General features: G+C 35.3%; 1 protein-coding gene and 1 long non-coding RNA gene across 5 annotated transcripts; one reads left to right on the forward strand and one right to left on the reverse strand.

Moving 5' to 3' along the window:
• Window positions 1-552: 552 nt before the first annotated feature.
• LOC135796091 (uncharacterized) lies at window positions 553-8,221 on the forward strand. Of its 2 annotated transcripts, none has more exons than XR_010549239.1 (4): window positions 553-874; window positions 3,340-3,378; window positions 5,986-6,097; window positions 6,209-8,221. It is a non-coding gene; the product is annotated as an uncharacterized lncRNA (long non-coding RNA). The 2 variants fall into 2 exon arrangements; XR_010549238.1 differs by having other exon boundaries at window positions 6,220-8,221.
• Window positions 8,222-10,723: 2,502 nt separating this feature from the next.
• Window positions 10,724-13,326, reverse strand: LOC135796096 (KRAB-A domain-containing protein 2-like). Of its 3 annotated transcripts, none has more exons than XM_065307991.1 (2): window positions 13,015-13,326; window positions 10,724-12,953 (listed from the first exon to the last, which is right to left on the reverse strand). In XM_065307991.1, the coding sequence occupies exon 2, from the start codon at window positions 12,938-12,940 to the stop codon at window positions 11,798-11,800; it is 1,143 nt and encodes a 380-aa protein (XP_065164063.1). In that variant the 5' UTR covers window positions 12,941-12,953; window positions 13,015-13,326; the 3' UTR covers window positions 10,724-11,797. The 3 variants fall into 3 exon arrangements, with proteins under 3 accessions (XP_065164063.1, XP_065164064.1, XP_065164066.1); XM_065307992.1 differs by having other exon boundaries at window positions 10,724-12,959; XM_065307994.1 differs by having other exon boundaries at window positions 10,724-12,959; window positions 13,011-13,326.
• Between the last annotated feature and the right edge of the window lie 394 nt (window positions 13,327-13,720).

Genomic DNA, 13,720 nt, shown 5'->3' on the forward strand with positions numbered 1-13,720 from the left:
CTTTCGAGTTCCAATCGCAGTCATGAGCTAAATTTGAATGCGAATTTGATTCGCTTCGTCGGTCGACTTCCGATATAAAATAAAATGAATAATGACACCCGTTCTCGCACCTCTCGCACTTCGTTTTTGAAGAGATTTGATGCGATTTTAAAGAAAATATGTGATTTTATGACGAATACTTTCATTGACTATTTATGCAGTGTTTATTTATTGCTAAATTGATGAATATTTGCACTAAAATTGCAAAGTTTGATTTGAATTAATACATTCAAGCGACATCTACATTTGAAACTTTCAGTTATGTGTAAAAATTGCTATTCGTTCAGACAGGGTGGTGCATGCGCAGTTGCGTGTACGTGTGACACACGCGCACTGCTATTTAAGTGCGTGATCATACACTGACTTATAGCCAATCACTCACTGCCTCATATGCACGCCACACTTTTTGATACACTTTGTATTTTCTTGAGGTACTCAAAAGTAACTTCAGATGGCGCAATAATACATGTATTTGCTAAAAATATTCCTGCGAGTGATAGCCGGCGTGCCCAGTTGTTGTGTAGCCGGCACGCAACTCTTACTTCGATAAGTACTAAAACTTAAATGGATATTCGTGTTTCGTGTTGTAAATTTGTTATATCGCGTTATATTTGCTTGAATTTAGTGTTAATAGACGGGTTTTAGTGGCTAAATATTTATCGCGTATGTAATCTTCGGAAGTCAATGTTTGTGTGTTTATTATAGTTTCGCGTGTATCTGGTATCGCTTGCCGTCGCACGCCAATCGGCCATGTTGTGTGATTGTAAATAATATTTTGGAGTTGTGCGAACCATTTTTGTCTTCAGCAGAACAAGACGGGCGGCTGTTCTACCTGGTAAATATTATTATTTAAATAATTATGGCAAATTAGATAATTTTTAAGGCAATGTTTAGGTTCCTCCCGAACTCAGATTCATTTCATTTGTTTCTTGTTTATTTCAATATCTACTCGCATTTGATTTACGGTGCTCGATACACTGGTGAGTGAAATTTTTCATCGTTTATAGTATCTATTTTTCGATTTTCCGGTTTTTCTGCAATTAGAGAATGAATATCTTAAGCTTCTTTCTGCGGAAATTTCGGTCAAGCTTTCCGCAGAAAATTTGAAAATGGAAATTCAAACCTTTTTATTACGGATGTTCAGAGCGACGTTTTTTCAATTAAACACTTTATCATAGTAACATTTTACTCTAGGACTCATAGCTTTTTCGTAATTTGACTAAATGTGAACTTACATTTCCCGGGAAAAATTAAATTTGAAAATTTGAGGTTTTTATTTTCAATGTTACCCTAAAACGGCCTCCTCAGTATTTTATTTTTGTAAAATTTTACTCTTGAACTAATAGTTTTCTCGCAATTTGATAAAATGTAGACACACATTTTCCACAGAAAAATTAAATTTGGGAATTGAAAGTTTTTATTTTATATGTTCCTGTAAGAAGTGCTCATGAGCATTTTATTTGAGTAATATTTTACTTTAGGACCTATAGTTTTCCCATAGTTTGACTAAATGTGAACTTACATTTTTCACAAAAAATTAATTTTGTAAATTTAAAGTTTTTATTTCGGAAGTTGTTATAGAAGGTCTCCCTGAGCATTTTATTTTAATAAGATTTTACTCTTGGACTCATAGTTTTCCCGCAATTTTATCAAATGTGAACTTACATTTTCCACAGAAAAATTAAATGTGTAAATTTAAAGTTTTTATTTTGGAAGTTGTTATAGAAGGTCTCCCTGAGCATTTTATTTTAATAAAATTTTACTCTTGGACTCATAGTTTTCCCGCAATTTGATCAAATGTGAACTCACATTTTTCACAGAAAAATTAAATTTGAAAATTTAAGTTTTTATTTTGGATGTTGCTATAAACCATTCTCCTGATCATTTTATTTTAGTAAAATTTTACTGTTGGACTCATAGTTTACCCGTAATTTAATCAAATGTGATAATTTTCAGCAGAAAACTTCAGTTGAAATTTATAATTTTTTCTACTGAAGTTGCAACAAAACGTTTTTACGAGTCTTTTATTTTAGTATAAATTGTCTTTAAAATTCAGTTGGATTTGTTCATTGCTAAAATATAAACATAGCAATCCATGTTCAAATTAAATATGCCTTAAATATTTGATGTAAAATCGGTCAATCTTTTTGCATAAGAAATAATAATTTCATGATTTGAATTTTATTGTTTTATTAATTTTATTAATTCTGTAGCATTCATAGATGGCATTAGGATGTACTAAAAATCATAAAATCGAGTTATACGACTTATTTTTATATTTATCGACAAACGTGGCCACGAGAATAATTTTGTATACAGTGTTGTTATCAGCGATTCGATATAAACAACTTTTTATCGCATGTGGCCCGCGCACCGTCTTCTCACGCCGCATCAACTTGCTGCATGCAGCATATTCTAGTTTAGTTTAGATCGCAAGTATCGTGTCTATTGCAAATCGCGTAGGTAGTCTTATCATGAATTGTTGTGACTTCAATATTTTTCAATCCGTTCCTTTCTACAGCTTTTAGTTTACGAGATATTCGCAATTGAATAAATTGGCTGAAAAAAGAAAGCACTTTTTGCACTTTGCACTTTTTAGCACTTTTAGTCCATGAGAAATTAGAATTACACAACTCGAATTTTAATTTTTGATTAGTTTAAATAATTTTAATTGCGGGAATACTATTCTTAGCATTCAGAGATAGCACTTGCCTGAACTAAAAATCATAAAATAGAATTGTTTTCTTTATTTCTATATTTATCAGCAAACGTTGGCATTTGATACGAGAATTCTGTTTGTTTTGAACACAATTTACACTTTCTCATCGAATGCCCGTGTGTCATCGTTGCCATCCCCTTACGCCGCACGTTGTCACGTCCTTAGTTCAGTTGTGATCGCAGGTAACATGCCTGTTGCAATTCACGCACAATTCTATTGCTTTTACCTGCGGGGTTCATGCTGCAGGCACATTGTCTTATTGGGAACTGCCGCATCGTTGCTTGCTGGCGCATCTAAACGTATTTCGCGCGATTCGTATCGTTTTATCGGACTCTTCAATTGAGTATTTAATTGTAATTTAATTGTACGTTTAATATCCATAATTTTTGATGTTTACATTCCAAATGCATATTGTTGCCCTGATGTTTCCCGTCATTAGGAGGTCCCCTCGTACTTGAGTAAGTAACTTATATCTGACTTGTGCTACTCAGCACAGTATGTTTGTTTTCTCTGATGTACGAATATAATATTATATTGTATGCAATGTTTTTATTTTAACTTATGTTTTCTTTTAATTGCAGTACTTGCTGTGCCCTAGCAATCCAATGAGCACTGCATTGGTAAGTTTTTATTAAGTTATATTATTCGGTCAAATGTTTTATGACCTGCGTATTACAATATATTTTAATTGCGGGTAATATAAAAAACGAAGGAAACGACAAACTTTGCCCGTTTTTTGCGTTTTTCAAAACACACGGTGGAAAAAAGGCCATATCTCGGGAATCCTTTCTGATACCACAAGAGTGCATTTTTAAAATGCACCCCTGAACCCCGCTAAATTCGGTCGTAACTGCCTCAAAATGGCCGCCAAAGTTAGGCCTTTTCTTGCAATTTTCAATACAAACGGTGGAAAACAGGCAATATCTCGGGCACCCTTTGTGATATTTTAGTCTTTTCTTTATTTTATGATAGGATAAGAGTTCAGTTTTAAAATGCACCTTTAAAGCTCTGCGAAATTCGGTCGTAATTGCCTCAAAATGGCCGCCAAAGTTACGCCTTTTCTTGCAATTTTCAAAACACGCGGTGGAAAACAAGCCATATTATGGGAACCCTTTGTCATATTTTAGTTTTTCTTTATTTTATTGTAGGGCAAGAGTGCATTTTTAAAATGCACCCCTGCACTTCCGCGAAATTCTGTCGTAACTGTCTCAAAATTGCCGCCAAAATTACGCTTTTTCTTGCAATTTTAAAAACACGCGATAGAAAATAGGCTATATCTCGGGAACCCTTTGTCATATTTTATCTTTTTATTTAATTTATGATATGGCAAGAGTGCATTTTTAAAATGAACCCCTTAGTTCCCGCGAAATTTGATCGTAACTGCCTCATAATGGCCGCCAAAGTTAAGCGTTTTCTTGCAATTTTCAAAACACGCGGTGGAAAACAAGCCATATCATGGGAACCCTTTGTCATATTTCCGTTTTTTCTTTATTTTATGATACGACAGGAATGCACTTTTAAAATGCACCCCTGAACTCCCGCAAAATTTGATCGTAACTGCCTCATAATGGCCGCCAAAGTTACGCGTGTTCTTGCAATTTTTACAACACGCGGTGGAAAACAAGCCATATCTTGCGAATCCTTTATCATATTTCAGTTTTTATTTTATTTTATGATACGACAAGAGTGCTCTTTTAATATGCTCCCCTGAACTCCTGTAAATTTTGATCGTAACTGCCTCAAAATGGCCGCCAAAGTTATGCGTTTTCTTGCCATTTTCAAAACACGCGGTGGAAAACAAGCCATATCTTGGGAACCCTTTGTCATATTTCAGTTTTTTCTTTATTTTATGATACGACAAGAGTGCGGTATTAAAAATGCACCCCTGAACGCCCGCGAAATTCGGTCATAACTGCCTCAAAATGGTCGCCAAAGTTACGCCCTTTCTTGCAATTTTCAAAAGACGCGGTGGAAAACAAGCCATATTTCGGGAACCCTTTGTCATACTTTAGCTTTTTATTTATTTTATGATAGGGCAAGAGTGCATTTAAAAAATGCACCCCTGAACCTCCGCGAAATTCGGTAGTAACAGCCTCATAATGGCCGCCAGAGTTAGGCCTTTTCTTTTCCAAACAAACGGTGAAAAATAAGTCATATCTTGCGAACCCTTTGTCATATTTTAGTGTTTTCTTTATTTTATTGTAAGGCAGGAGTTCATTTTTAAAATGCACCCCTGAACTCCCGCAAAATTTGGTCGTAACTGCCTCAAAATGGCCGCCGAAGTTACGCCCTTTCTTGCAATTTTCAAAACACGCGATGGAAAACAGGCGATATTTCGGGAACCTTTCATGATATTTTAGTTTTTTCTTTATTTTATGGTAGGACAAGAGTGCATTTTTAAAATGCACGACTGAAGTTCTGCGAAATTCGATCGTAATTGCCTCAACATGGCCGCCGAAGTTTGCCCTTTCTTGCATTTTTTAAAACACGCGGTGGAAAATAGGTCATATTTTGAGACCCCTTTGCCATATTTTAGTTTTTTCTTTATTCTATGATAGGGCAAGAGTGCATTTTTACAATTCACCCCTGAACTCCCGCGAAATTTCATCGTAACTGCCTCAAAATCGTCGCCAAAGTTACGCCTTTTCTTGCAATTTTTAAAATACTGGGTGGTGTGGTCAACGCAGTTTTGTCCCGATCGTGGAATGGGTCGGACGTGTTTTTCGCGGCTATTCATTTTAGTTTGAGTTTGTTTTTTGGTAAATCGCGTTCATTTCGATTGTCTATCGACTGCATTTAGTTATTACTTACGTGTTTAGTGTTTTATTCGTGGTTAATAGGGTGTCGAATATACACAATCGTTAATTTATATTAGCGTTTGTTGTGCCTGATCCAAGCTGGCCGCGTGCTATCAACTTGTTTATACTGCACGCTCGCGATATACAGGTAGCATGTCCCTGCAACGTCTATCTGTGTCGTTGTGTTTGGTATTTTGTCCCGGGAACATGGACAATGATCTTCGTGGAAGGGAAGAAAGAACGGTAAAGTGCAGACTTTCTTTATTTTTTTTTCTGAAATTGCTGTCCCCGTTAAATTCACCTATTTGTGCTAGCAAGGTCTTTGCTTACGCACGGTTAGAACGTTATCTTATTTTGTAATTGTTGTGAACTTTTTTGTTTATCTAACCGTGTCTAGTATTACCGTAGTTAAATGAGATTTAATTTTAGTTCTTGGTGAATTCTGCGCCAAATATTTACCCGAAGATCATCTTCTGGCTATCAGCAATGGCGTCCGTATTGTCCATGTTCCAACGACCTTCATGCACCGCGAGAAAGAAAGGTAAAGTACACATTTTCATTATTTTTGTTTATTGGTATTTCATTTAATTTATACGCGGCAGTTAACTTAGCATACCATGTATTTTTATTACCATATCAAACTTAATTTTAGAAATATTATAGAAATTAATTTTGAGCGTAAAACACCGCACACTGCGGTGGAAAATGCACTGGAGAATCGCCTGCCACGACATCAACCAAGGAACACTTTCCAGCCTGGTGGAGAGCAGCTGCGTTTCGAGGAGATGCTATACTTCTATAATTTATCGCTTATCTTGAAAACACTTGCGCACACACATTCTTTTTTAAACCAGTACAAATAATGCGCACAGGGAATGACACATAAAGAACTTCCTGACTTTTATACCACAAACGCATTCTTTTAATTCACTTATAATTAGAATTGTATATATTTCGGGACCTTGGACGATTGATTTGATGAATGCTTGTGGAATAACATGCAGTGTAAACTCTTTATGACGATAACCACTAAGATTAGTTTGTTTAAGGACGGATCTTATTCGTCCAGCCATTTGCCACAAACCAACCTTCTTGTACATATTTTGGCGTCATAAAAAGGGTTATCAAGAGAGGTTATCATTGTATTGCACATACGCCTCACGACTTTTACTGTATTGTATTATTGCTTCTCGTGCTAATGTCGTGCTAGTCGTCCCGACTTTGCGTTTTATTTGTTGTAGTGTTGCGGGTATTTGGTAGTTGCAGCACTGTTGTCTACGAGTAGCTTTAACTCGCAAAAGGGACGTCTCTAGAGGTGTTAAATTAAATTCTCCATGAGGTTGTATTAATTTGTTGCTGGAATGATGCATTGGTAAATTCGAAAATTGGGGTGTTAAGTGATTTTCGCATGCGGAGTGAAATGATTAGAGTTTTTTCGGTATAGCTCGCGGGAGAGGCGGCTTAGAAATTTCTGCGCGATCTTTATAGATGTCAAATTAAAGTTTCCGTCGGGTTGTGTTTGTTTTATGCAGGAATTCGATCTGTAACCCGGGAAAATTTGCATGAAAGGGTGATTTTTTCACCCTTTCTTGTGAAGAGTAAAATCAGCATGGCGTCTAGTGATGCAGAATTAAATTCTGCGTTGGGTTGTATTTGTTTGATGCTGGAATTCGACCTGCAATCAGAGAAAATTTGCATAAATGGGTGATTATTTCACCCTTTTCCGTGAAATGTTTCCATTTTTTCGGGTTTGCTCGCTACCTTGGCGGCTCAGGAATTTCAACGCGGCGTCTAGGGATGCGGAATTAAATTCTCCATCGGGTAGTAGTTTATATTAAGATACCAAAAACGAATACTGGAATTATCTACCTGGTGTCCCCAATTAGATGTTTATGTCGGCTAACAATTCTCTTTTCTGCTTAGTCGGTCGTGCGCGGTGGTGTCGTGAACACGTGTTTTGTTTGTGCGTCTATCTGCATAGTTATTAATCGGGTTTCTTGAGATGTTAATGTAATAGTGGCATGAATGACAATGAATGTCAGCCAGTGTGGCTTACAGTTATTGAATTGTCGCCCATGAAATCTGAAAGTGAGTGGTTTTATCCCAAACTCCTACTATAGAATTCTTGCAAATCTATGTTCGGTCGTGCGTTGCGTAGTAGTGTGCACATGCTTTGTATGTCGTTCGGTTCTCGTGGCGATTTTTCACATTTCTTGGGGTTATAAGTCGGTAGTTTAATTAATATCGGTCAGCACGGATAGAATTTAGCATTGATTGATGTATGCGACGTGTAATTAGTAAGTTATCGCGTCTGGAAGTATTAATTAAGTTGTTTTTTCAATGTGCGCACGTGTTTTCAGTCGCCCGTCGGATGTCTCTCGTCGATACGAAGAATTCTTACTGGATTTATAAATTTTTGTGCATTTTTTAAATAATTCTATCGTGGAAATATACCACGATTGTTTCCCGTGTGGAATGAAGTCCGTAAAATCTTTTACGTACCAGTTTGTGAAGATTAAACATTCAAGTAAGTGTAACTTGTAACTTAAGTAACTTTTGTATGTAACGTTGAACACATGTACTTAAATTTCATGCAACAGAATTAAATTTGTGTATGTACTGTCTTTTGATTATATGAGTTTGAATAAAATATAATTTAATAGTATATTTTGAAGCAATTATCTCTCTGTGTTCTTATGGTCGTTTTCAGAATTAGATTTAAAGATCATATTTGATTACCCGTGTTTGAAATGCGTATAAGTGATATATAAATGTTGTTGTTTTTAAAAAGCGGAGATAAAGAACAACATTTATACCTGAAACGAATAGAGTTTGGTAAGTGAGCGTTGTGGCTCAGATGGCATGTGCATATCCTAGCATGCTGAAGGTTCATGGTTCGAATCTCAGTTGCAGAAGGTGGCGATTTTATTAAAGAATAAGAAATTTAAGAAATGTGGGTTGCATACCACTAAAATTCAAGATTCAAATGTGAGAAATAACTTGAAAAGTAGAGTACGACGAAGCAAAAATAGGAATAAGTTGAAGATGGCGGAGGAATAAGGAAAGTAGAGAGCAGCAGCAGAGAATAGGAAAAATAGTAAGAAGAGAAGAAAAGAAGAGAGAGTGGCGTACAAGAAGAAAAGAGAATAGGGGTGACAGTAATTTTAAATTTTTTGTCGGCGTGTCGTTAGACAGTCAACTGCTTCGATGTGTCCATTGCTCCCGGCCCATCCTACAGCTGCGATGTCTCTGCGCTTCATCCCCGAAATACTCAGGCATATCAACAATTTTTATGGTGGGGGATCACCCCCAAAGAGAGGGAACTCCTTATAAGGACAATCCTTATAAGGTCTTGTTTAAATATTTCTAAGTTTTAAGTCGCCTCAAGAGAGGCGACACTTAAAAATATTCTTGCAAGTTCTGACCTGTAGCTGAAATGAAAGAAGGAGCACACAAATCACACAGGATACCTTAACAATTTTTATAGTGGGGATCATCCACTGAGAGAGGAAACTCTCTTAGAGACCTGTTCCTGAAATTATAGAAGGGGTACACAAATCAAAGAAGTATATCTTTCTACTTCTTTATTAATTAACAATAGAGTACATGTTTAGATTTTACAAGTCAACAAAATACATGTAGCCATATTGAAGTAGGACTTACGATCTGCATAGCCGCGCACATGCAAGCAAGTACTATTGCATAAAGTATTACCGGGATAATGAAATTAGTAAATAGCCAATTTTCTAGGTGACTGAAAGTGGAAACAAATATACAGGGTGTTACAAAAATAAAATTTAAAGTACAAACAGAAAAACACTACAAATATCGATTGTTTTTCACCCGACGTATGGGAAACTAAGACACGGGGTGTTAGAAAGAAAATTCAAAGTGCCAGAAGTTAAATTCTAATAAGGGTCAAAGCAAAATTTTCAGGGATGTGAAGGAAAACTATTATACAGGAAGTCACAAATAGAAAATTCAACGATCAAAGGTGAAAGCATTTAAACACTACAAATATTGCTCGCTTTCAACCGATGCTCCGGAAAACTAATAAACAGGGTGTTGCAAAAAGAAAATTCGAAGAGCAAAAAGGAAAGCCCTAAAACAACAGCTGAAGCATAATTTTCACGGACACAAAGAAAAACAAATATACAGGGTGTTCCAGACGGAAAATCCCAAGTTTAAAACAAAGAACACTCAAAACTCACAAATATAAGCGATTTCCTACGCTCGGTTGGGAAAACTTATATACAGGATGTTACAAACTACAAATATGGTCAATATTCACATCATAACGAAGGAAATTTACAACGAAACAACTAGGTTTTAATATGAATTCAAAGATTTTACCCGAAAATCATCGGAAAAGGTGAGTAAAAAGGTGTTACGAGAATAAAACACTTACATTTTAATATACAGTGGAATCTCAGTAATCCGACAATCACTTTGCAGGGCAGTGTCGGATTATCGAATTCGTCGGATTATAGAGGGCTGCCTAAAACCCCTACAGTACGGAATTTTTTACATAAGAGTACCTTGTAATCCGATAAATTACAGATCCAATAAGACATGGTCCGACATGGTCATGCCATATGTTTGTACTTTAGGATTTGTAATTTGTCGGATTACAAGGTATTTTTTTGAAAAAAATTCCGGACTGTAAGGGCTCTTAGGCAGTTTTCTATAATCCGACAAATTCGCTCATCCGACAATGCCCTGCAAAGTGATTGTCGGATTACCGGGATTCCACAGTATGATATATATGTTGCAGTCAAAGTGTACATTACAGTCAATGTATACATTGACTAGTCAATGCATACATTCACTACCCATTTTAGTCAAAGTGTTCACTCACTATTAGAATGAACACTTTAACTAGTGAATGCATGCATTAACTAGGTAATGTATACATTTACTAACCAACAGCTGTCAAAGTGTTCACTCATTATTAGAATGAACACTTTAACTAATGAATGCATGTATTACCTAGGTAATGTATGCAGAGTTACTAACCAACTGCAGTCAAAGCGTTAATTGATGAATTTTAAAATAAAATTTTGTTGGAACAAGTTTTTTACAGGCGCAAGACCATGATCGCCGTTCTAGATTCAGGATAAAACATAAATGTTGAATCGGGAAATTGAAATTAGAACACACACAATGATTAAGTTTGAACAGTAAAACTAGGTTATATTAAATAAAAATTTTAGTTTTAAATTGAAACACATAATAATTTAGAACAAAAGTTTGAACAACGTAAATAGGTTATAATATTAAGTAAAATATATGCGAAAAAATGAATTAATAATTGACTCGATGATGATTGCACTAAAGCTAATCTATATATATAAAATTTGCGTGTCACAGTGTTTGTTTCCATACTCCTCCGAAACGGCTTTACCGATTTTTACCAAATTTTATATGCGTATTCAGTAGGTCTGAGAATCGGCTGACATCTATTTTTCATACCCCTAAGTGATAAGGGTTGTTCACCCTTAACTTTTTTTTAAATTTTTGGACAAATTCTTTTGTTTTTATTTTTTTTGGAATGTGGAATTAAAAAATACATACAACCCTAAATTTTTAGTTTTTTATCACCAACCCCTATTTCTTTATAGCCATTTTAGTAATTTAATCATTTTTCATCCCGCTCAAAGAAAATTATTATATGCGCATTCAGTAGGTCTGAGAATCGGTAACTTCATATCTCTAAGTGATAAGGGTTGTTCACCCTTAATTTTTTTAAAATTTTGGTAGAAATTTTTTGTTTTTATTTTTTTAATGTGGCATTAAAATATACATACAACCCTAAATTTTTGGTTTCTTATCACCAACCCCTATTTTTTATAATAAGTAAGTTACTTTTTGTCTACACTAAAATTTATCTAGAAACTAGAAATAATTTATATGGCAAAACAACGTTTGCCCGGTTAACTAGTTATAACATAAAAATAGAAAAGCTATAAATATAAAGCAAAAAAATACAATTGTCAAGCCAGTAGGTGTGCTGATGAGACCTCTAATGGTCGAAATAGCTATCCACATCAGGCTTGACAAATACTTGCATTGACTTGCAATGGTTTAGTAAAAATATCGTTTTGGCGATATTGTGAGGGTATAGCGTACAGTAAGTGTTTACTTAACTTTACTTAGCTAAAAAAATACAATATAATAGAAAGAATAATTTGAAACATAAACATAAGTAAAATTAGTAAAAAACGTTATTTGTTTGCACAATTTAAACTTCCATGACATTTGGAGTTGCACAATTTGTCTGCACATTATCTGATTCTAGATCTAGATCCTCTTCCGCAATAACTTCAACTCGTGGAATCTCCTGGACACTTTCTTCATTACAGTTGATATTTTTAAGAATATTTTCCAAATCTTCTTCACTGTTTATACTGCTTAATACCTCATGTGGTAGGGAAGAAGAGGTAAGGCCGACCTTGGCGGGTTGTCCAAACCTTGCCTCGTAAGGACTTCGCTTTATACCAGCGTGAAGGGCTCGATTTTTCATAAACTGCACATAACCCAGTCCTCTACTCCAATTACTAGTTTGATTATGTTGCATCCATGCGGTTAAAATATTCTCAATATCTTGATTCGCACGCTCCACACTGCCTTGAGACTGGCTGTGGCGTGGCTTCCCATGCACAATTTTTAATTCAGGCCATAAACCTTTCAAATCATCAATGACGTGGTTAACAAATTCTCGGCCATTGTCCGATTGCAAAATAGATGGTGCCCCAAATAGTAAAAAAATTTGAAGGAGTTGATCAGCAACTTCATCAGCTGTCTTATTCTTAAGGGCTCTAAGAATGACAAACTTTGTTAAGTGGTCCTGGTACACCAATATAAATTTATAATTATCATCTGGCTGTGATTGGAAGTCAATTAAATCTACTTGACATCTTGAATTAAAATGAGAAAACACCATTGGCTTAACCACCAAGCCTTTCTTTTCATTCGCCCTTTTTTTAAGGCACACTTCACAATTATTTAAAAATGTTTGAATATCTTGTGCTGTTATATTTTTAAAGCAAAGGTTAAGCTCCTTTTTCATTCTGTCTCGTCCTCCATGTCCAATTGATAAATGAGTTTCATATAAAACTTCAAACAATTCTTCAACAGTAACATAATACAGCACTTTTTCATCTGCTATTGGTGCAATTAGTTTATCCACATTACCCACATACACTGTATCATAATGTTTTAGTAACCAGAAGTGACGATTTTCTTTTTTCTGAGCAGATTTAGCGAATTTAACATCACTTATTAGTTGAGTATATCTTTCCGTAGTAATACGAAAGCCGTTAGCTTTTTGTGGAGTATTCTTAATATATTGGTAGAATTTATCTTTCATTGCTTGTTTATCCATTTTATATTTATGGCTAAAACTAATTAAAAATTATTAATTTCTATGGACACATATAATTTAAATAACTCACTTACCATCCAACAATCAGCCAGTGTATACTCTCTCAAACAGCAACAGATTGAAGCACACGGTGCAGCACGAATAAAAAAACAACAACAATCAGCCAGGGAATACTCTCTCAAACAGCACAGATTGAGCAACAGCCAACAGCACACAGTGCATCGCGAATAAAGAGGTTAGGTTTAAGGTTTCACGGCAAATTTAACGATTTAATCAACGGATTTAACACACAACCCACTGACTAGAAGCAGCCCGTGAATGCATACATCCACTAGCTAATGTGTTCATTTCAGTTACAATGAATACTTTAACTACGAATTTTAGCGAATATACATTTACTAAATGTATGCATTGACTGCAACATATACATTTATGATCGGATTACGAGGGGTGCCGGATTAGACTAGGTTCGGATTACCGCAACTCCACTGTATTGTGTATATAGTTATCATTTGATGATAGCATCAACTGCATATGGTAACCGTCGGGCGAAGCATCATAATAAATTGATAGAACATTCGGCAGAACATTCAAATCAGCTGACGACAAGCGACGGCGCGTTGTAATACAGTAGGTAAACACGATAAAAATAACTAGTTACTTGTAAAGATTAAGATATATGGAGCGAAAAACTATTCAACGTACAAGATTTTATTAGATCAACAAGAAACTTTTTCATTTAATGATGCTAAGGAGTGTAATTCAATTAAAAACGTTCAG

This window comes from Atheta coriaria, unplaced genomic scaffold (assembly GCF_025399875.1).
Source record: "Atheta coriaria isolate IRGN ID8LTWV9N9 unplaced genomic scaffold, Caltech_Dcor_3.1 hic_scaffold_7_pilon, whole genome shotgun sequence".
NCBI lineage: Eukaryota > Metazoa > Arthropoda > Insecta > Coleoptera > Staphylinidae > Dalotia > Dalotia coriaria.